This window comes from Danio rerio, chromosome 15 (genome assembly GCF_052040795.2).
Source record: "Danio rerio strain M-AB ecotype USA chromosome 15, GRCz13ab, whole genome shotgun sequence".
NCBI lineage: Eukaryota > Metazoa > Chordata > Actinopteri > Cypriniformes > Danionidae > Danio > Danio rerio.
This window is the reverse complement of record NC_141035.1, coordinates 51,562,501-51,585,905: the sequence shown is the minus strand read 5'-3', so window position 1 is coordinate 51,585,905 and position 23,405 is coordinate 51,562,501. Positions and strand designations below refer to the sequence as shown.

At 38.1% G+C, this 23,405-nt stretch overlaps 1 protein-coding gene across 22 annotated transcripts in view; it reads left to right on the top strand.

Moving 5' to 3' along the window:
- map4k1 (mitogen-activated protein kinase kinase kinase kinase 1) overlaps window positions 1-23,405 on the top strand; it is a 78,715-nt gene that overhangs the window by 36,518 nt on the left and 18,792 nt on the right. For 19 of the 22 annotated variants that reach the window (XM_087284668.1, XM_087284667.1, XM_087284663.1 and 16 more), the window contains exons 1-4: window positions 2,322-2,584; window positions 21,525-21,582; window positions 21,701-21,791; window positions 22,602-22,666. In XM_087284668.1, the coding sequence (XP_087140794.1) occupies window positions 2,492-2,584; window positions 21,525-21,582; window positions 21,701-21,791; window positions 22,602-22,666 (307 nt within the window). In that variant the 5' untranslated portion in view covers window positions 2,322-2,491. Of the gene's footprint in view, window positions 1-2,321; window positions 2,585-21,524; window positions 21,583-21,700; window positions 21,792-22,601; window positions 22,667-23,405 lie in introns of those variants that run through there. The other 3 variants (XM_087284655.2, XM_087284658.2, XM_087284653.2) reach the window with 1 other exon arrangement.

Sequence of the window (23,405 nt, the reverse complement as noted above, 5' to 3'; positions counted from 1 at the left end):
ATCAAACACACACTCACATGTAAAAACACACATGCACACACACACACACACACACCATCAAACACACACTCACATGTAAAAACACACATGCACACACACACACACCATTAAACACACACTCACATGTAAAAACACACATGCACACACACACACACACCATCAAACACACACTCGCATGTAAAAACACACATGCACACACACACGCACACACACACACCATCAAACACACACTCACATGTAAAAACACACATGCACACACACACACACCATTAAACACACACTCACATGTAAAAACACACATGCACACACACACACACACCATCAAACAAACACTCACATGTAAAAACACACATGCACACACACACACCATCAAACACACACTCACATGTAAAAACACACATGCACACACACACACACCATCAAACAAACACTCACATGTAAAAACACACATGCACACACACACACCATCAAACACACACTCACATGTAAAAACACACATGCACACACACACACACCATCAAACAAACACTCACATGTAAAAACACACATGCACACACACACACCATTAAACACACACTCACATGTAAAAACACACATGCACACACACACACACACCATCAAACACACACTCACATGTAAAAACACACATGCACACACACACACACCATTAAACACACACTCACATGTAAAAACACACATGCACACACACACACACACCATCAAACAAACACTCACATGTAAAAACACACATGCACACACACACACCATCAAACACACACTCACATGTAAAAACACACATGCACACACACACACACCATCAAACAAACACTCACATGTAAAAACACACATGCACACACACACACCATCAAACACACACTCACATGTAAAAACACACATGCACACACACACACACCATCAAACAAACACTCACATGTAAAAACACACATGCACACACACACACACCATTAAACACACACTCACATGTAAAAACACACATGCACACACACACACACCATCAAACAAACACTCACATGTAAAAACACACATGCACACACACACACCATCAAACACACACTCACATGTAAAAACACACATGCACACACACACACACACACACACACACACACACCATCAAACACACACTCACATGTAAAAACACATGCACACACTCACGCACACACACACATACCATCAAACACACACTCGCATGTAAAAACACACATGCCACACCATCAAACAAACACTCACATGTAAAAACACACATGCACACACACACACCATCAAACACACACTCACATGTAAAAACACACATGCACACACACACACACACACACACACACCATCAAACACACACTCACATGTAAAAACACATGCACACACTCACGCACACACACACATACCATCAAACACACACTCACATGTTAAAACACACATGCACACACACACACCATCAAACACACACTCACATGTAAAAACACACATGCACACACACACACACCATTAAACACACACTCACATGTAAAAACACACATGCACACACACACACACCATCAAACAAACACTCACATGTAAAAACACACATGCACACACACACACCATCAAACACACACTCACATGTAAAAACACACATGCACACACACACACACACACACACACACACACCATCAAACACACACTCACATGTAAAAACACATGCACACACTCACGCACACACACACATACCATCAAACACACACTCGCATGTAAAAACACACATGCCACACCATCAAACAAACACTCACATGTAAAAACACACATGCACACACACACACCATCAAACACACACTCACATGTAAAAACACACATGCACACACACACACACACACACACACACACCATCAAACACACACTCACATGTAAAAACACATGCACACACTCACGCACACACACACATACCATCAAACACACACTCACATGTAAAAACACACATGCACAAACACACTCTCTTCTTCATCTGCGCTAAACTGAACAAAAGCCCAAATCACTGATGATCATCTTAAAGTGCACAGACCTGTCGGCCAGGGTTTACACACACACACACACACACACACACACACACACACACACACACACACACACACACACACACACACACACACACACACACACACACACACACCAAAAATGGCCTAAACTGAAATACTTTCACACTTTGCGTTCTGAAAGCCTTTCTCTCTCTCCCTCTCTCTCTCTCCCTCTCTCTCTCTCTCTCTCTCTCTCTCTCTCTCTCTCTCTCTCTCTCTCTCACACACACACACCCTGTACAGGAAATCAAGCACGATGTAAATGAGGTGAGCGAGCGAAAGGAAGAGGTTGTTCACTTAAGTGTGTGTGTGTGTGTGTGAGCTTTCCTGCAGTGGTGAACACACACTATCACTCATCACACACACTCCTGCTGTCTGTCCTGTGTGTGTGTGTGTGTGTGTATGTGTGTGTGTGTGTGTTTGTGATTATGGATGTTCTGGAGATCTCCACCCGAAACCCTCAAGAAGACTTCGAGATTCTGCTGCGGGTCGGTGGAGGGACCTATGGAGAGGTTTATAAGGTGAGCCAGCAGAAAGAAGAGTGTGTGAGTGTGTGTGTGTGTGTGTGTGTGTGTGTGAGTGTGTGTGTTGTGAGGATATGTTTGTGCTAAATGTTGTCGATTAATTTTTTTGTGTGTTGGAACTGATGTGAAAAGTGTTTAATTTTCTTGTAAAATGCAGGAAGTGTATGTGTGTGTGTGTGTGTGTGTGTGTGTGTGTGTGTGTGTGTGTTGTGCTAAAGTTAGTGTGTGTGGCTTTAGGTATTTATAACAAGAGCTGTGTATCAACAGGATAGAAGTGTGTGTGTTCATTCTTCCCTTTTGGAGAGCTGAGAAAACGTGTGTGTGTGTGTGTGTGTGTGTGTGAGCATGAGGGAGTGTGTGTATGAAAGCCTGTGGGTGTGAGTAAGCGTGTGTATGGGAGCATGTGAAAATTTGAATGTGTGTATAAAAGTGTGTTATTGTGTGTGTTTGTGAGCAAGTGTGTGAGAGTTAGAGCGCATGTGCATGAAAGTGTTATTTTGTATTTTGTGTGTGTGTGTATGTGTTTGTGTATGTGTGTGAGCTAGAGTAAGTCTACATGAAAGTGTGTGTGTGTGTGTGTGTGTGTGTGTGTGTGTGTGTGTGTGTGTGTGTGTGTGTGTGTGTGTGTGTTTGTGAACGACTGTGTGAGTAAGAGTGCGTGTGTATGAAAGTGTTTTAATTTGTGTGTGTTTGTGAGCAAGTGTGTGTGAGTAAGTGTGTGTGTAAAAGTGTGTTATTTGTGTATGGGTGTGTGTGTGTGTATGTGTTTGTGTGTTTGCGAGCAAGTGTGTGTGTGTGAGTGAGAGCGTGTGTGCATGAAAGTGTGTTATTGTGTGTGTGTGTGTGTGTGTGTTTGCGAGCGAGTGTGTGTGTGAGTGTGCGTGTGTATGAAAGTGTTATTGTGTGTATGCGTGTGTTTGTGAGCAAGTGTGTGTGTGAAAGCCTGTGTGTGAGAAAGTGTGCGTGTTTGTGTATAACAGTGTTTTTTGTGTGTGTATGTTAGTGTGTGTGTCTATGAAAGTGTCTGTAAATGAAGACTTGGTAGTGTGAGTGTAAAGGAGCATGCATGTGTATGAAAGTTTGTGTGTGTATACTTGAGCAAAGGTGTGTGTGTGTGTGTGTGTGTTTGTTTAAGAAAGACACGACTGATCCAATATAAAGTGCATCAGCGTCATTATTCTAGAGTCACGCTTAACACACTCTCGCCTGCGTCTCCTATAGCTAACTGATGTAAACCAGCGGAGGCTCTGTCCCACATCTATTTTGGTCATGTCCAAAACTTTTAGGACACTTTCAGACTCTACTCTAAGGCTTATTCTGTTGACCTCAGCCCTGATAAATCAGTAGCTGATTTAAGTTGGTCTGACTCACTTCATAAGTTCAGTCATCAAGTTAAAAGAGCTGTCCAATACAGAATGGTGGTAGCACTCACCGGCCACTTTATTAGGTACACCTGTCCAATTGCTCGTTAACGCAGATGTCTAATCAGCCAATCACATGGCAGCAGCTCACTGCATGTCGGCATGTAGACATGATCAAGAGGATCTGCTGCAGGTCAGAGCGAGCATCAGAATGGGGAAGAAAGGGGATTTAAGAGACTTTGATCGTGGCATGGTTGTTGCTGCCAAACGGGCTGCTCTGAGTATTTCAGAAACTGCTGATCTGCTGGGATTTTCACGCACAACCATCTCTAGGCTTTACAGAGAATGCTCCGACAAAGAGGAAATATCCAGTGAGCGGCAGTTCTGTGGGCGCAAATGCCTTGTTGATGAGGCCAGAGGTCAGAGGAGAATGGCCAGACAGAATATAGAAAGGCTGATAGAAAGGCAACAGTAACTCAAATAAGCACTCGTTACAACCGAGCTCTGCAGAAGAGCATCTCTGAACACACAACACGTCCAACCTTGAGGCGGATGGGCTACAGCAGCAGAAGAGCACACCGGGTGCCGCTCCTGTCAGCTAAGAACAGGAAACTGAGGCTACAATTCACACAGACTCACCAAAACTGGACAATAGAAGATTGGAGAAACATTGCTGCTCTGATGAGTCTCCATTTCTGCTGACACATTCAGATGCTCGGCTCAGACAACATGAAAGCATGGATCATCCTGCCTTGTATCAGCGGTTCAGGCTGGTGGTGGTGGTGTAATGGTGTGGGGGAGATTTTCTTTGGGTCCATTAGTACCAATTGAGCATCAATGCCACAGCCTACCTGAGTATTGCTGCTGACCATGTCCATCCCTATAGAGCAGCTTTGGGATGTGGTGGAACGGGAGATTGGCATCATGGATGTGCAGCCGACAAATCTGCAGCAACTGTGTGATGCTATCATGACAATATGGAGCAAAATCTCTGAGGAATATTTCCAGCAGCTTGTTGAATCTCTGACACCAAGGATTAAGCAGATCTGAAGGCAAAAGGGGTCCGACCCGGCACTAGTGAGGTGTACCTAATAAAGTGGCCGGTGAGTGAGTGTATGAAACTGAAGTGATGTATCTATAATTTTAACAGTTTTAGTTTTGTTTCTTCGCCTTTTCTTTTCTGTCGTCATTGTTGTTGTTGCTTGTTGTTTTGCTCTGTGCTGCTTTAAGGTCAAACTAAAAATATAATATTTAAAATAAGAGAGAGTGTGTGTGAATGTTTGTGGGTGTGAGTGAGAGTGCGTGTGTGAAAATTTGTGTCTGTTTGTGTAAGAACATGTGTATGACTGTGTGTTTTCGTGTGAGTATGTCTGTGTGCATTTGTGTTGCAAGTTGTGTATGAGTGTGTGTTTTTGTGTGTGTTTTTGTGTGTGTGTGTGTGTGTGTGTGTGTGTGTGTGTGTGTGTGTGTGTGTGTGTGTGTGTGTGTGTGTGTGTGTGTGTGAGAATAAGTGTTTGTGAGCATGTGTGTGTGAGTATGTGTAAATGAGAATATGTGTGTATGTCTGTGAGTGAGTGTGTATGTGTCTGAGAATGTGTGTATGCGTGTGTGGATGTATGTATGTACGATAGTGTGTGTGTGTGTGTGTGTGTGTGTGTGTGCACTTGTGTGTGGGCCTGTGTGTGGGTCAAACCTTATTTAAAGGTACTGTTCTTTATCTAATGTGTGTGTTTGCGTGTGTGTGTGTGTGTGTGTGTGTGTGTTTGCGTGTGTGTGTGTGTGTGTGTGTGTGTGCGTGCGTGCATGTGTGTGTACGCGAGTACTTGTCTGTGTCCTCACATTATAAGCACCAAATGTCCCCACAAGTATAGTAAAATATTGTTTTAAATTTGCTGATCACTTTAGTTTTAGTTCATGTATTTAATGATCACACACACACACACGTTTTAGATCTAAATATTAATAACAATTGTCAAATATTTGCACGGATGCATGTTTATATATCCATAATAAATATACAGCACACACACGCACACACATATTAAGTCAAGACAAGCTTTTATTTTGATGCGATTAATCGCGATACATTTTTTCCCAGCACTAATATTTATATTTATTTATTTACATCATCCGATCTCTTTATTACCTCATCTGTATTTGTGCAGTTGTTATATTAATATCTGTATTAAGACCATTCATGCACAATACAGTTTATACTTGTATGTTTTGGTTCTTCAGTGGCTGTATTATACGAGAGGCCAGCGGCACACTGTTGTAAATATCTCTAAATAAGCAGCATTTCATCTTTTGCGATCTGTGTTTTTATTTTCTGTGTGTTTATTTCTGCTTCTGAGTGTCATTATTGGATCTTGATCTTTCCTCCAACATCTTTTAACCTTAATATGTGTGTAAATGCCTCCTTTATTGTGATGTGTAATAGTGTGCAGTGCTGTATATAGTGTGTGTTGGTGTTGAATATTACTCTCTGCAGCACATTTACTGTTATTCTACACACTTACTTCTCTAGATATTATTTATTATACTGTTTTAAGCTACTAAAATGTTAATACAGGTCTCTTTGTTAAACTGTAGAGTTGAATTTTTAGCATCAGAAGTGGACAGAGCAGAGATCAACATCCCATAATGCAGTTCACCACCGCTAATAAACACAAAAGAAACTGTTCATTAGATCTTCTTTACAGTTTATCTTTACCAATCAAGAGGTTCTAATTAGATTTTGATTGTAAACCTGACATAAAGGTTACACAAAGCCACAGACAATTACATTTATTTTATTTATATGTGAGGTTTTCAGCTCCTACACTCTCAAAATCATTCCTCACACAGTAAATCTGCAGTTATTATTATTATTATTATTATTATTATTTATAATTATGCACAGAAATAGCAAAAAAAGCTCAGCAGATTCTGTCATGTGATTTCTAGTTTAATTAGTTTGACCTATTGAAGACAAGCCTGAAATGCACAATGACTAACGCTAACACTGCCTCTGTTACGCTCATTGTTAGAAGGGATACAGCTGCAGCCAAAACTAAACAAGAATTATTGATATTATTTATTAAATAGCCGTTAAATTGTATTATATTTACATCTACCCCTACCACAACCCTAAACTTAACCATCACAGTAATGAATAAACAGTGATTACACAGAGTACTATTCATATTATTTATTAAATTACACATAAATATATTTTTAAATAAATTCTACCACTACCAGGACCCTCACAATAACATAGAAACATTAATTATGCATAGAATTATCTATATTATTTATTAAATAACCCATTAAATTGTGTTTTATTAATGTCTACCACTACTGCAGCCCTCACCGTAATATATAAACAGTAATTATACAAAGTATTATGCCTAATGTTTATTAAATTACACATAAACTGTATTATATTAACGTCTGCCCCTACCACAATCCTAAATCTAACCATCACAGTAATGTACAAGCAGTAATTACACAGAGTACTACTCATATTATTAATTAAATTACACATAAATTGTATTTTATTAGTATCTACCACTACTGCAGCTCTCACAGTAATGTGTAAACAGTAATTATAAAGAGTACTATTCATATTATTTATTATATTAGACATTAAGTTGTATTTTATTATCATATACCCCTAGCACAACCCTCACAATAACACAAAAACATTAATTATACAGAAAATTATCTATATTATTTATTAATTTTCCCATAAATTACTGTAGATTTTATTAAAATCTATCCCAACCCTAACTGTAAACCTAACCCTCACAGTAATGTATAAACAGTAATTATACCGAACATTGTTCATATGGCTTATTAAATTACACTTAAGTTGGATTTTGTTCACATCTACCAGTACCCGAACCCTCACAGTAAAGTATAAACAGTTGTTAAACCCAGTATTATGCTTATAACTTTATAAATTACACAATAATTGGATTTTTATTAATATCTACTACTACCACAGCCCTCACAGTAATGTAAAATCAGCAATTATACTGAGTATTATTCAGATTATTTATTAAACTACCCATAAATTGTATTTTATTAACATCTACCACTATACCGCAACACCCACAATACCAAAAAACAGTAATTATACAGAGAATTATCTATATTATTTATTAAATTACCCATAAATTATGTTTTACTAATATCTACCACTGCCTCATCACTCACAGTAATGTATAAACAGTAATTATACAGAGCATATGTATGTTATTTATTCAATTACCAATAAATTGTATTTTTTAATTTACCCCTAACCCAACTCTAAACCTAATCCTCACAGTAATGTACAAACAGTAATTATACTAAGTATTATTTATTAAATTACCCATTTAACTATAGTTTATTAACGTCGACCCCCAGCCTGACCCTAACAGTACACACTCATTCTTGTTGTACAGTAATTGTATAGTTGTATTGATATAAATGATCCTCATTAACTTCCTGGCTGCAGCTGTATCCCTTCTAGACTTCATCTTCTATCGCATTACGCAGGGAAAGCTGCTATGTGATTGGCTAAAATGTGTGACATGTGATTAATTTAGTGTTACAGGAAATGCAGATGTTTTCTTCTCCGTATAGTAAGATAAAATCCCAGTGTTTAATTACTTCTTCATCTGGTCTATCGTCAACTGGTCGTCATTGAGGATGTATATTGCGCTTATTTTATTTTATTGTTCATAATCTGTTTTTTGTGCGTCTGTGTGTGTGACAATACGAGTGCTTATTAATCCTGAAATCATTTTTATTTTTGCTGATTGTTATGCTATTTTAGTTTTATTTTATTTTGTTATGCGTTTGGTTATTGTTAGTTTTATTTAGTTTTAGTTTTTTATTTATTGTGATTTTTTTTGTTCATAAACGAATGAATAGTTTTAGTTTTTTGCTAGAATAGCCTTGGTGGTACAGTAGAAGCATCAGCTATGGGGAAAGCCCATCAAGAAAGCTGTACAACTGTGTGTGTGTGTGTGTTTTGACAGGTCAAAGCACCACATCCGTTATGATCCAGACACACTGATCTTGAACTAGGTCTTAAAATGTCACCCCTCTTCTGAGACATTCACGTACACAGACAGAAGTCATCTAATGCTTGCAGCGTTTAAGATGAGGAGTAACGTTTTCAGACAAAGTTCACACACACACACACACACACACACACAGCCCACATCTGAATGGGGCCCCTGGGTGTTTTCTGCCGGGAGCCGACCTGAAACATGTTTTTTTTTTATATCTGTGTTTGTGTGTGTGTGTGTCTCCAGATTCACTCAGATGTGTGAAGGCTGATATAGTCTGTGATCTTGTCGTATTCTGTTATGATCTCTATGGAGCAACATTGGGGCCAAAAGTCTACAAACAGTGCGTGAGATTTGAAGCCCAGATAGAGGTGGCCAGCGAAACATCTGGTGTTCACATATGAAGCAGAGTTGTCAAGTTTGCTTACAACTGTCTGGAATACTTGATTTCAGTTGTGATATTTCAATGTGTGTTATTCCTAGATAGCAACCGCTGAATAACACAGACTCATCCGGGCATCTTGTGAAGCTGCGGTCACACTGGAGATGAAGAAATCTTCTATTTGTCGCACGCAATCTTGTGATGTGATATTGAGGTCACTAAGCTTGAACTTTGGAATGCAGCAACATGCAAAACTTGTCACAACAGTCTGCATTTCGGTCTGTTGCATTTCCATGCAAATGAATGGCAGTCTATAGGCCGGAAAGAGCAGTGTGACGCTAGCTTAATACATAGGTTAGTATAGTCTTTATTCAGCTGTTTTTGTTTCTATCTGTTTTGACTGTTTGGCGTCATCTAGTGTGTCAATAATGCCCAGGTTAGTGTATACTCCGTCAGCTGTTTGTGTTTTTGACTGTTTGGCGTCATCTAGTGTCTCAATAATGCCCAGGTTAGTGTATACTCCGTCAGCTGTTGTGTTTTTGACTGTTTGGCGTCATCTAGTGTCTCAATAATGCCCAGGTTAGTGTATACTCCATCAGCTGTTTGTGTTTTGACTGTTTGGCGCCATCTAGTGTCTGAATAATGCCCAGGTTAGTGTATACTCCATCAGCTGTTTGTGTTTTTGACTGTTTGGCGCCATCTAGTGTCTGAGTAATGCCCAGGTTAGTGTATACTCCGTCAGCTGTTTGTGTTTTTGACTGTTTGGCGCCATCTAGTGTCTGAATAATGCACAGGTTAGTGTATACTCCATCAGCTGTTTGTGTTTTTGACTGTTTGGCGCCATCTAGTGTCTGAATAATGCGCAGGTTAGTGTATACTCCATCAGCTGTTTGTGTTTTTGACTGTTTGGCGCCATCTAGTGTCTGAATAATGCACAGGTTAGTGTATACTCCATCAGCTGTTTGTGTTTTTGACTGTTTGGCGCCATCTAGTGTCTGAATAATGCACAGGTTAGTGTATACTCCGTCAGCTGTTTGTGTTTTTGACTGTTTGGCGCCATCTAGTGTCTTTATAATGCATAGTTTACTCTATACTCCATCAGCTGTTTTCATCTCTTTCCGCTTTGTGTTTTATTTATGATGGAGAATAATGTAATGATATTGAGCTTGTTTTAAAGCTCTGCTTGTGTGTTTGTCTTCAGATTGTCTGCAAGAGTGATGAAATGCCAGTTTACCATTATCATCTTCTTTATGACGTCTGAAGTCTGTTTGCATATTTCCCAACATACCTTTGTGTCACAAATGCAGACAGAGTCTGATATAATCTCTCATTCTTTACAGATTTGACACTGTCAGACTGTGTGTGTCAACATGATCAAATGTCACGCATTTCATCAAGATTTTTGGCTCCAGCGGCCCCATGTCATCATGTTTAAAAGTCATGATCCAGCGCAGCTCTTTCCCAAAGTGGGTGTCATGGATCAGTGTGAGGGGCGTCGCTTGGGGATTTCCAAAAATCATTAATTTTATTAAACTTTTAGTATTAACATATTTCATCCATAACTATAAAATATTAAAGTAGTATTTAATAGTTACATAAAATAAAAGCTTTTCGATTTGTTTTCATTTGGATTGCGATCCCTCTGGGGTTTTTACGTCAGATTAACCACACACCAATAACGTCAGCTGCAGCAGATTGCATTACAGCATCATGGTAAACTTTGACACCTTTACAGCACTCTCGTAAATAAATGTTGGTGTTTTTTTAAAATCATACATGACTGACCATACAGGATGATCTCCCAGTGGTGGTCTGCAAAATTAGAGTGGTGGTCACCAAGAATAGACATGTCCTGTAAACATTGTGCCCCCCAGTCTCATTAGATATTAAATTAAACTAATGACAAGAAATTATATGGTTGCTGGACTGTTGCACTTTTTTGTGTTGTCAATAAGCTTGTGTTTATATTGGCCTTTTGGGGTGTGTGTGTGTGTGTGTGTGTGTGTGTATATATGTGTGCATGCGTGCTGTCATGCGTATGTACTGTTTTTATATTTAGATCCACCTCCGAGGATTGTGGGGGTTGGGCTGGGTTGAAAAGTTTAGGAACCCCTGATCTAGTGTGATGTCATCATGTTCTAGAGTGGTATAGTGTGATGTTATCATGTTCTAGAGTGGTATAGTGTGATGTCATCATATTCTTGTGTTCTAGTGTGATGTAATCTTGTTCTAGAGTGTTTTTGTGATGTCATCGTGTTCTAAAGTGGTATAGTGTGATGTCATCATGTTTTAGAGTGGTGAAGTGTGATGTCATCATGTTCTAGAGTGGTATAGTGTGATGTCATCATGTTCTAGAGTGGAGTAGTGTGATGTCATCATGTTCTAGAGTGGTATAGTGTGATGTCATCATGTTCTGGAGTGGTGTAGTGTGATGTCATCATGTTCTAGAGTGGTATAGTGTGATGTCATCATGTTCTGGAGTGGTGTAGTGTGATGTCATCATCTTCTAGATTGGTATAGTGTGATGTCATCCTGTTCTAGAGTGGTATAGTGTGATGTCATCATCTTCTAGAGTGGTATAGTGTGATGTCATCATCTTCTAGAGTGGTATAGTGTGATGTCATCATGTTGTAGAGTGGTGTAGTGTGATGTAATCATGTTCTAGAGTGGTGTAGTGTGATGTCATCATGTTGTAGAGTGGTGTAGTGTGATGCCATCATGTTCTAGAGTGGTGTAGTGTGATGTCATCATGTTCTAGAGTGGTATAGTGTGATGTCATCATGTTCTAGAGTGGTATAGTGTGATGTCATCATGTTCTAGAGTGGTATAGTGTGATGTCATCATGTTCTAGAGTGGTATAGTGTGATGTCATCCTGTTCTAGAGTGGTATAGTGTGATGTCATCATCTTCTAGAGTGGTATAGTGTGATGTCATCATCTTCTAGAGTGGTATAGTGTGACGTCATCATGTTGTAGAGTGGTGTAGTGTGATGTAATCATGTTCTAGAGTGGTGTAGTGTGATGTAATCATGTTCTAGAGTGGTGTAGTGTGATGTCATCATGTTGTAGAGTGGTGTAGTGTGATGTCATCATGTTCTAGAGTGGAGTAGTGTGATGTCATCATGTTCTAGAGTGGTATAGTGTGATGTCATCATGTTCTAGAGTGGTATAGTGTGATGTCATCATGTTCTAGAGTGGTATAGTGTGATGTCATCCTGTTCTAGAGTGGTATAGTGTGATGTCATCATCTTCTAGAGTGGTATAGTGTGATGTCATCATCTTCTAGAGTGGTATAGTGTGATGTCATCATGTTGTAGAGTGGTGTAGTGTGATGTAATCATGTTCTAGAGTGGTGTAGTGTGATGTCATCATGTTGTAGAGTGGTGTAGTGTGATGCCATCATGTTCTAGAGTGGTGTAGTGTGATGTCATCATGTTCTAGAGTGGTATAGTGTGATGTCATCATGTTCTAGAGTGGTATAGTGTGATGTCATCATGTTCTAGAGTGGTATAGTGTGATGTCATCCTGTTCTAGAGTGGTATAGTGTGATGTCATCATCTTCTAGAGTGGTATAGTGTGATGTCATCATCTTCTAGAGTGGTATAGTGTGACGTCATCATGTTGTAGAGTGGTGTAGTGTGATGTAATCATGTTCTAGAGTGGTGTAGTGTGATGTAATCATGTTCTAGAGTGGTGTAGTGTGATGTCATCATGTTCTAGAGTGGTGTAGTGTGATGTCATCATGTTCTAGAGTGGAGTAGTGTGATGTCATCATGTTCTAGAGTGGTATAGTGTGATGTCATCATGTTCTAGAGTGGTATAGTGTGATGTCATCATGTTCTAGAGTGGTATAGTGTGATGTCATCATGTTCTAGAGTGGTATAGTGTGATGTCATCCTGTTCTAGAGTGGTATAGTGTGATGTCATCATCTTTTAGAGTGGTATAGTGTGATGTCATCATCTTCTAGAGTGGTATAGTGTGATGTAATCATGTTCTAGAGTGGTGTAGTGTGATGTCATCATGTTGTAGAGTGGTGTAGTGTGATGCCATCATGTTCTAGAGTGGTGTAGTGTGATGCCATCATGTTCTAGAGTGGTATAGTGTGATGTCATCATGTTCTAGAGTGGTATAGTGTGATGTCATCATGTTCTAGAGTGGTATAGTGTGATGTCATCATGTTCTAGAGTGGTATAATGTGATGTCATCATGTTCTAGAGTGGTATAGTGTGATGTCATCATGTTCTAGAGTGGTATAGTGTGATGTTATCATGTTTTAGAGTGGTATAGTCTGATGTCATCATGTTCTTGTTTTCTAGTGTAATGTCATCATGATCTAGAGTGTTTTTGTGATGTCAGCATGTCCTAGAGTGGTATAGTGTGATGTCATCATGTTCTAGAGTGGTATAGTGTGATGTCATCATGTTCTTGATGATTTAGTGTGATGTCATCATGTTTTAGAGTGGTATACTGTGATGTCATCATGTTCTTGTGTTCTAGTGTGATGTCATCATGTTCTAGAGTGTTTGTGTGATGTCATCATGTTCTAGAGTAATATAGTGTGTTGTCATCATGTTCTAGAGTGGAATAGTGGGATGTCATCATGTTCTTGATGATTTAGTGTGTTGTCATCATGTTGTAGAGTGGTATAGTATGATGTCATCATGTTTAAGAGTGGTATAGTGTGATGTCATCATGTTCTTGTTTTCTAGTGTGATGTAATCTTGTTCTAGAGTGTTTGTGTGATGTCATCATGTTCTTAATTGATGATCTATTGTGATGTCATCATGTCATGTCATGTCATCATCTAGAGTGTTCTAGAGGGATGTCATCATGATCTAGAGCAGGAGTGGCCAAAATCATGTTCTGGAGTGATGATCTAGTGTGATGTCATCATGTTCTAGATTCTCCTAGTGTGAGGTTTTCGTGTTATAGTGATGGCATCATTTTTTTGAGTCTGATGTTATTATGTTCTAGAGCAGGGGTGGAAGGGCCGGTGTCCTGCACAGTTTAGCTCCAAGTCTACACAAACACACCTGCTTACCAGCTCCAGTGACTGACATGCTCATGTGTGTTTGATTAGTGTTGGAGATAAACTGTGCAGGACACTGGCCCTCCAGCTCCCAATTTGCACACCCCTTCTCTAGAGTAATGTTCTCTTGTGATGTCACTGTGTTCTAGAGTGATGTTTTGAGCGTGACGTCGTCATGTCCTAGAGTAATTTTCTCATGATATCATTGTGTTCTAGAGTAATGTCATTGTGTGATGTAATTGTGTTCTAGTGTGATGTCATCGCGTTCTAATGTTCCCTTGTGATGTCATCGTGTTCTAGATAGTGTGATGTCACTGTGATCTATAGTGATGTTCTAGAGTTGTGTATCATTTCATCATTCCAGCTGTCAAACAATGAATATAATGTCAGCCAATCAGAATCCATCCTGCTTTAAATAGCAGAAGCATTCAAGTTCACTGTCCACCGTTAAGGATGCTGATAGGCTGATCTCTATGCTGTGAGCAGCTTTACAGTAAAACACAGTGAGCAAGTGTGTGTGTGTGTGTGTGTGTGTGTGTTTGTGTGTGTGTGTGTGTGTATGTGTGTGTGTGTGTATGTGTGTATGTGTGTGTGTGTGTGTGTGTGGTGTCGATGCTACACCACTGCTACTTCCTCTTTCCTCTCAAAAGAACCCCTGTTTGTGTGTGTGTGTGTGTGTGTGTGTGTGTGTGTGTGTGTGTGTGTGTGTGTGTGTGTGTGTCTCGATGCGTCACCTGTAGCGGTTGATGACAACATCAGTGTCTCTTGCAGCAGTCTATAAATCTGTCTTTCGAGTACAAATGAAGATATTTAGCTGAATGTTCATGCTGCTCTTTTACATGCAATGCAATTGAATGTAAACAGACTCTCTTGAGCTTTTAAAAAAAATAAAACTCTGTAAAATCATCATTAAACACTCAGAACAGTTGTTCAAATCCTATTATTCAGTAGACTAGATCTAATACAGAGTTACTCAAGTTCTATTACTCGTTGCTAGATCTACAGCTGAGAGCTTGATCTAAAGCATGATCTAATAAGTCTGCAGAAGCACTGTGATTGACATTCTCTCTTTGTACGTGTCATCAGAGGGGAAAAGCCCCGCCCACTAGTGTCCATCTCATTAGCATCTCCAGCAGGCCTGAGTGAGAAGCAGCCGTCTGTCCATTAGCCATTAGAGTGTTTGAGCTGCTGAAGATAATGTCAGCATAGACTAAGAGGATTCTAGATGTGGAGTTCTAGATGAACAGTGACAGGAGCCACATAGACTGACAGAAGCACCAAGCACACACTCACACTGAAGCACACACACACCTGACCAGCACTCACAACACACACACTACTGTTTGTTTGTCGCACAGCCGTCTGTAGGTCTTCAGAATGAGTGTGTGTGTGTGTGTGTGTGTGTGAGACTGTGGAAGATGTGATTGTGATTTGTAAATGTCATGTCTGAGTGTTTCTCCCCCACTGCCGGCGAGACTTCAGAACCAGTTCAGCTCGTTTGACTGCAAACGTCCAAGCTCAGTTTATTTTTGAGCAGAGACTCCTGCAGATCTGTCATCGTCCTGTGAGGTCAGCAGGGGGCGGAGCGGTGGAAGACTCCTGCCCCCACAGAAAGCTCTGACCCGCCCACACACACACAGAGATAAGCTGCCTATGACTGGTGGGGATTTTCCAGAGACTTCTGCTGTTTTTATTCTGACCAAACTCATATTTTATTTTAAACCCTAAAGCTTTTATTTTATTCTAACCTTTTATATATATATATATATATATATATATATATATATATATATATATATATATATATATATATATATATATATATATGTGTGTGTGTGTGTGTGTGTGTGTGTATACACTCAGTGGCCACTTTATTAGGTACACCTGACTAGTACCAGGTCGGACCCCTTTTGCCTTCAGAACTGCCTTAATCCTTCATGGCGGAGATTCAACAAGCTACTGGAAATATTCCTCAGAGATTTTGCTCCATATTGACATGATAGCATCACACAGTTGCTGCAGATTTTTCGGCTGCACATCCATGCCTTTCTATCAGCTGGAGCCAGTCTGGCCATTCTCCTCTGACGTCTGGCCTCATCAACAAGGCATTTGCGCCCACAGAACTGCCGCTCACTGGATATTTCCTCTTTGTCGGAGCATTCTCTGTAAAGCCTAGAGATGGTTGTGCGTGAAAATCCCAGTAGATCAGCAGTTTCTGAAATACTCAGAGCAGCCCGTCTGGCAGCAACAATCATGCCACGTTCAAAGTCTCTTAAATTCTCTTTCTTCCCCATTCTGATGCTCGCTCTGACCTGCAGCAGATCCTCTTGACCATGTTTACATGCCGACATGCAGTGAGCTGCTGCCATGTGATTGGCTGATTAGAAATCTGCGCCACCGAGCAGCTGGACAGGTGTACCTAATAAAGTGGCCAATGAGTGTGTGTGTATAGTGTTTGTGTGTATGAGATGTATGTATGTTGTATGTAATGTATGTGCACATAAATGTTGTTTTAGTGTGTATGTGTGTGTGTGAGTGTGTATATGCAGTGTTCCGGGTGTGTTGTTGTATGTGTTTGTGTGCATAAGTATGTGTGTGCTTGTGTATGCTTGTGTGTTTGTGTGTGTGTGTGTAGCAGGTGTTATTCGTAGAGAGGAAATGCAGAAGTGAGAGTTTATTCTAGTTTTCAATCTTCTGCTAGTTGTGTTTATGATTGTGTGTGTGTGTGTGTGTGTGTGTGTGTGTGAGTGTGTGTGTGTGTGAGTGTGTGTGTGTGTGTGTGTGTGTGAGTGTTTGTATAAAATATCAGCAGTCAGATGTCGTGTTTTATCAGCTGAAAGTGTCCAACATTCACTGATGTTGAGCTGTAGATGGATGGGAAACTCACACAGCAGATGTATTCAGACCACATCCAGACGTGCTCACAGATGGTTTTCAGCGCGAAACAAACCTCAGCAAACATGCGAACAGTTGATGTGTGCAGCTCCACAGTAGAGCTTTATATGTAGTCTAGAGTCCATCCAAAATGCAAGTATTTGTAATTAGACTGATTTAGTAAATTCTCGTAATCAGATTACAGTTACTTTTATTGGACTACCTTATTGCATATTATTTACACAATGGCTGTACATGTTTCACAGTTCATTCATTCTATTAAATCTGACGTTTATGTTTACAATGTTTTTATAGTTTGCTGTTTTTTTCATTAATACTTCATCTGCACTTCATCTGCGTTTTTACGTATTTAATATTTTAAGTTGCAGCTGATATTTCATGGTTTTCAATATTGTTTTTTGCAAGTTTGCTTTTTTCTCTCGATATATGTGATGTCAAATAAGGCTTTTTCATAAAAGTAATCTAATAGTAATCAGATTACATTAACATAAATGTGTATAAAGTAATTTAAAAGTAATCCAACAGTAGTCAGATTACATTAGAATAAATGTGTAATAGGCAGTTCATTCTGCTGTGGCAACCCCTGATTAATAAAGGAACTAAGCTGAAAAGAAAATTAATGAATGAATAAATGTGTAATAAATGTAATGTAAATGTAATCCAAAAGTTGTCAAATTGCATTAATATAAATTTGTAATAAGGTAATCTAAAAGTAATCTAAAAGTAATCTGATTGCGTTATTATAAACATGTGATAAAAGTAATCTGAAAGTAATCCGAAAGAAATATGATTACATTATTATAAACATGATAAAAGTAATCTAAAAGTAATCTAAAAGTAATCTGATTACATTATTATAATTATTATAAAAGTAATCTAAAAGTAATCTGAAACCAATATGATTACATTATTATAAACGTGATAAAAGTAATCTAAAAGTAATCTGATTGTGTTATTATAAACATGGGATAAAAGTAATCTGAAAGTAATCCGAAAGAAATCAGATTATAATACTATAAATGTGTAATAAAAGTAATCTAAATGTAGTCAGATGTAGATAATGTAACTATGATAATTACATTATCATAAATGTGTAATAAAAGTAATCTAAATGTAGTCAGATGTAGATAATGTAATTATGATAATTACATTATCATAAATGTGTAGTAAAAGTAATCTAAGTGTAATAAAAAATAAGTGAGTTTCAATTAGCATAAATGTGTAATTAATTTAACCTAAATGTAATCCAAAAGTATTCAGATTATATTTCCTTAAATGTGTAATAAATGTAATGTAAATGTAATCCAAATTTAGTGATATCATATTAGCGTAAATATGTAATAAATGTAATCCAAAAGGAGTCAGATTACATTAACATAAATGTGTAGTAAAGCAATCTAAAGGAATCCAAAAGTAGTGAGATTATATTATCATAAATGTAATGTAAATGTAACCCAAATGTAGTTAGATTCTATTAACATAAACATGTAATGATTGTAAATGAAAAGTAATACGAATGTAGTCAGATTACATTACCCCAAAGGCGCAATAAAAGTAATTTATAAATATTCCAAACAAAGTCAGATTACATTACCATAAATTTGTTGTAAAATAATCTAAAAGTAATCCGAATGTAGTTAGATTATATTAGCATAAATCTGTAATAAAAGTAATTAATTGTAATCTAAAAGTAGTCAAATTACATTACTATAAATGTGTAATCAAAGTAATCTAAAAGAAATCCAAAAGTAGCCAGATTACAATAGCATAAATGTGTAATAAAAGTAATCTAAATGTAATCCAATAGTACTGAGATTATATTAGCATAAATGTGTAATAAATGTAATGTAAATGTAACCCAAAAGTAGCTATATTACATTACCCTAAATGTATAATAAAAGTAATCTAACAGTAATCCAATAATAGTGAGATTATTATATTAACATAAGTGTTTATAAATGTAATTTAATGGTAATCCAAATTTAGTGAGATGATATTAGCATAAATCTGTAATGCAATCTAAAAGTAATGCAAAAAATCTGATAACATTACTATAAATATGTAATAAATGTAATCTAAAAGTAATACGAATGTAGTTTGATTATATTAGCATACATGTGTTATAAAAATAATCTCATTGTAATCCAAAAGTAGTCAGATTACTTCAGCATAAATGTGTAATAAAAGTAATCTAAATGTAATCTGAAATAAGTCACATTACTATAAATGTGTAATAAAAGGAATGTAAATGTAATCCAATAATAGTCAGATTACATTACGCTAAATGTGCAATAAATGTGCAATAAATGTAATCCAAAGCAATGAGATTATATTAGCATTAATGTGGAATAAAAGTAATCTAGTGGCAATCCAAAAGTAGTCAGTTACATTAGCATTATTGGGTAAAATGTATGTAAATATAATCTAGAGTAGTCAGATTACATTACCATAAGTGTGTAATGAAAGTAATCTGAAAGTACAACCATGCGTATGTAATCCAACAGACTATATTACCGACTGCACATTCTATATATGTCATTTGTAATCAGTAACTCATTACAGTTGAAAAATAATTCACCCAATCTCTTAGTAAATCCTAAACTGATCATTGTTGTTTGTGTGTGTGTGTGTGTGTGTGTTTGTTTGATGAAGTGTCTCATCACACACACTGACCTGTTTACTGATGCGCTCATGGGTGTGTAGGAGTGTTTGTGTGTGTCAGAGCAGGAACGCAACTCTCCAACCAACTTTCCACACGCCGAGCGTCTGTTTTTCTTCCAGCACGTGTTTATTCTCACACAGACGCTGCGCTCTCGCCTTCTGTCTCGAAAAAGCAGAAGTTGTGGAAGTTATTTTTGGATCCACAGATATTTTACAGCCTTTTATCGCTGATTGTTTTATCCCGGAATACTCAGGTTCATATTCAGAAACACAGCTTCATATTGTTTATATTTCTGTCAGATCTACAATAGCACACATATGAGCCCGAATGAGCAAACCATCGCTTTACAAACTAATTCATCACTAAATACATCATTCAAAGTATATTTAAACTACTGTCCTTATTATCATGTCTGACAGGTCATTTATTTACCTAATAAGAAAGTATTTACATGCAGCTACATGACCCAATACTGCTTAAAATCCTTATAAATCTAATATTGTGCATATAGAAACTAGAAATAAAGCTCTTTCATTTCTTTGAATTTGAGTCTTACATGGGGTTTAGCTTTATTTAGCTGCATTATAATAACACACATTAAAATACTTTATTAAAAAAACACTACTCTGCAATGAGAGAAAAGGTAAACACTATATTTAAAACATCACACATTTCAAACCTGCTATAAATACTTAATTCCTGACTCAAAATTCTACATGCAAACTCAGTATTTTGCTGAATAACAATTGAAATATAATGTACTTTCATCATGACTGTGGCTAAAAAATTTATTTATTAGAAAATAAAACTATTTAAAAATAATACTGAGGAAAGAAAAACAATTTTAAATAGTATTTTCAATTGCATAACAAAAATAAAACTACAGAATTGATTTATACAAAATTCCTGAATTTATTCACACTGTTTAAGGCAAGTACATTATGTCACTTTATTGAAATTACCTAAAAGGAACTGAAATGTACTTTTCAGCCTCTATGTACTTTAGTGTAAGTAGATAGTTACTTCATATCTCATTACACCAACACTGATCGTCATCTTCCTCCAAACATCTGAATCAAACACTGCTTTTCTCATTGGACTGAATGATTTGTGCTTTCGGCTGCTCTGTGGTGCAGTGGATAGAATGTTCACCTCACAGCAAAAAGGTCACTGGTTCGAGTCTCGGCTGGGTCAGTTAGTGTTTCAATGTGGAGTTTGCATGTTCTCCCCATGTTGGTGTGGGTTTCCTCCGGGTGCTCCGGTTTCCCCCACAGTCCAAACACATGCGCTATAGGGGAACTGATCAACTACACTGGCCGTGGTGTATAAGTGTGTTTGTGAATGAGTGTGTATGGGTGTTTCCTTGCTGGAAGGGTATCCGCTGCTTAAAACATATGCTGAATGAGTTGGCGGTTCATTCCTCTGTGGCGACCCCAGATTTATAAAGGGACTAAGCTGAAAAGAAAATGAATGAATGGTGTGTGTTTTCATAACTGTCCAAAGCGCAGAGGCAGACACCTCGTGTGTTTTTTATTATGACTGAGTTCTGTGTTTGTGTGTTTTTAGGCGCGTAATAAACAGAATGGCGAATTGGCCGCCATAAAGATCATCAAAATGGAGCCTGGTAAGAGTGTCTCATTATGTATCGCACATAATTATAGCGTCAAAAAATCAAGTAAAACACTTCCAATCTGTGTGTGTGTGCGTGTGTGTGTGTGTGTGTGTGTGTGTGTGGTTTACAGAGGACGATTTCTCCATCATCCAGCAAGAGATTGTGATGGTGAAGAGCTGTACGCACAGAAACATCGTGGCATATTACGGCAGCTACATCAGGTGACAAAACTGAGGACAAAACTCCCACATGAAAAATACTACAGTAGTTTACAGTAGAGCGTTTTTGAACCATGATATAGTACAGCACCGCAAACTAATTCATGAGTTCTGTTGTGGAGATTCTACAGTTGCTATGGCAACTCGACAGCTATAGTAATTGATCTGTTGTAATGATACTATAGTTGCCATGGTAACAACAACTACAGTAATTGATCTGTTGTGGTGATTCTACAGTTGCTATGGTAACTCGACAACAATAGTAATAAAAAGAATTGTTGTACATAATAATGCAGTATAATATATTTTACTATGCTCTGAGTTGCTGTAGTAGATTGTTCATGTGGGACTGCAGCAGTATTGTTCAACATAACATTTTTTGTCCATCTAAAGTATCCCTGCCACACACACAAACAAACACACACACACACACACACACACACACACACACACACACACACACACACACACACACACACACACACACACACACACACACACACACACACACACTAACAAAATCACAATTACAAATTATACAACCATCAATATTTTTATGAAACTTCCATGTTAGCCATTAAAAGCAGTCAGTTGTGATGGTTTACTGTGTTTTGCTGAGATATTTGATTAGGATGTGTCGGTGGTAAATTGACACTGATTAGAAGGTTTAAAAACACCAGCAGAGACTCAAATGAGAACTAAAGCCATTGTCATTATAGACGTTAAACCCTTACAGAGTGTGTGCTTGTCTCAGTAGTGGAGTTTTCCACAGGGCTGTTTGAGTGTGATGATGATGATGATGTTGTGCTGCAGGATGAATAAACTGTGGATCTGCATGGAGTACTGTGGTGGAGGCTCTCTGCAGGACATTTACCACGGTAAAGCAGCAGTGTCTCACATCGATGGCTTTTCTCTCTCAGTTTCCTGTTTTTAATGGCATAAAAATATCTGTGACCTTTCAGAGCCGCGGCTGGTGTGTGTGTGTGTGTGTGCGTGTGTGTGTGTGTGTGTGTGTGCGCCGTTTAACAATACACAGCTTCAGCTTAATCAGACGTCTCTCATTTAAACAGTATGTGGCAAACATTAGCTAGAGAATGACACACACACACACACACACACACACACACACTCACACACACAGATGCTTCTGCAGTGATCAGCATCAATTATTCCCTCAGTATTTAGTGTAGATTTATTCAAATGGTCAAGATGCATTCAAAACCATGTATACTGATATTAGCAATAACATTTTAAATGTGTAAAATAATTATTTAATAATACTAATATGCAGACATATTATACTCACGATTTACAGATTTTGCCTGTTTTTGGTTACTAAAAGTTAGAATAATATAATAATTAAATGTAATATGAGAATTAAAAGGCTGACACGGTGGCTCAGTGGTTAGCACTGTGGCCACACAGCACTCAGGTCTCTGGTTTGAGTCTCGACTGGGTCAGTTGGTGTTTCTGTGTGGAGTTTGCATGTTCTCCCCGTATTGGTGTGGGTTTCCTCCGGGTGCTCCGGTTTCCCCCACAGTCCAAACACATGCGGTATAGGGGAACTGATCAACTACACTGGCCGTAGTGTATGAGTGTGTTGGGTGTTTCTCAGTA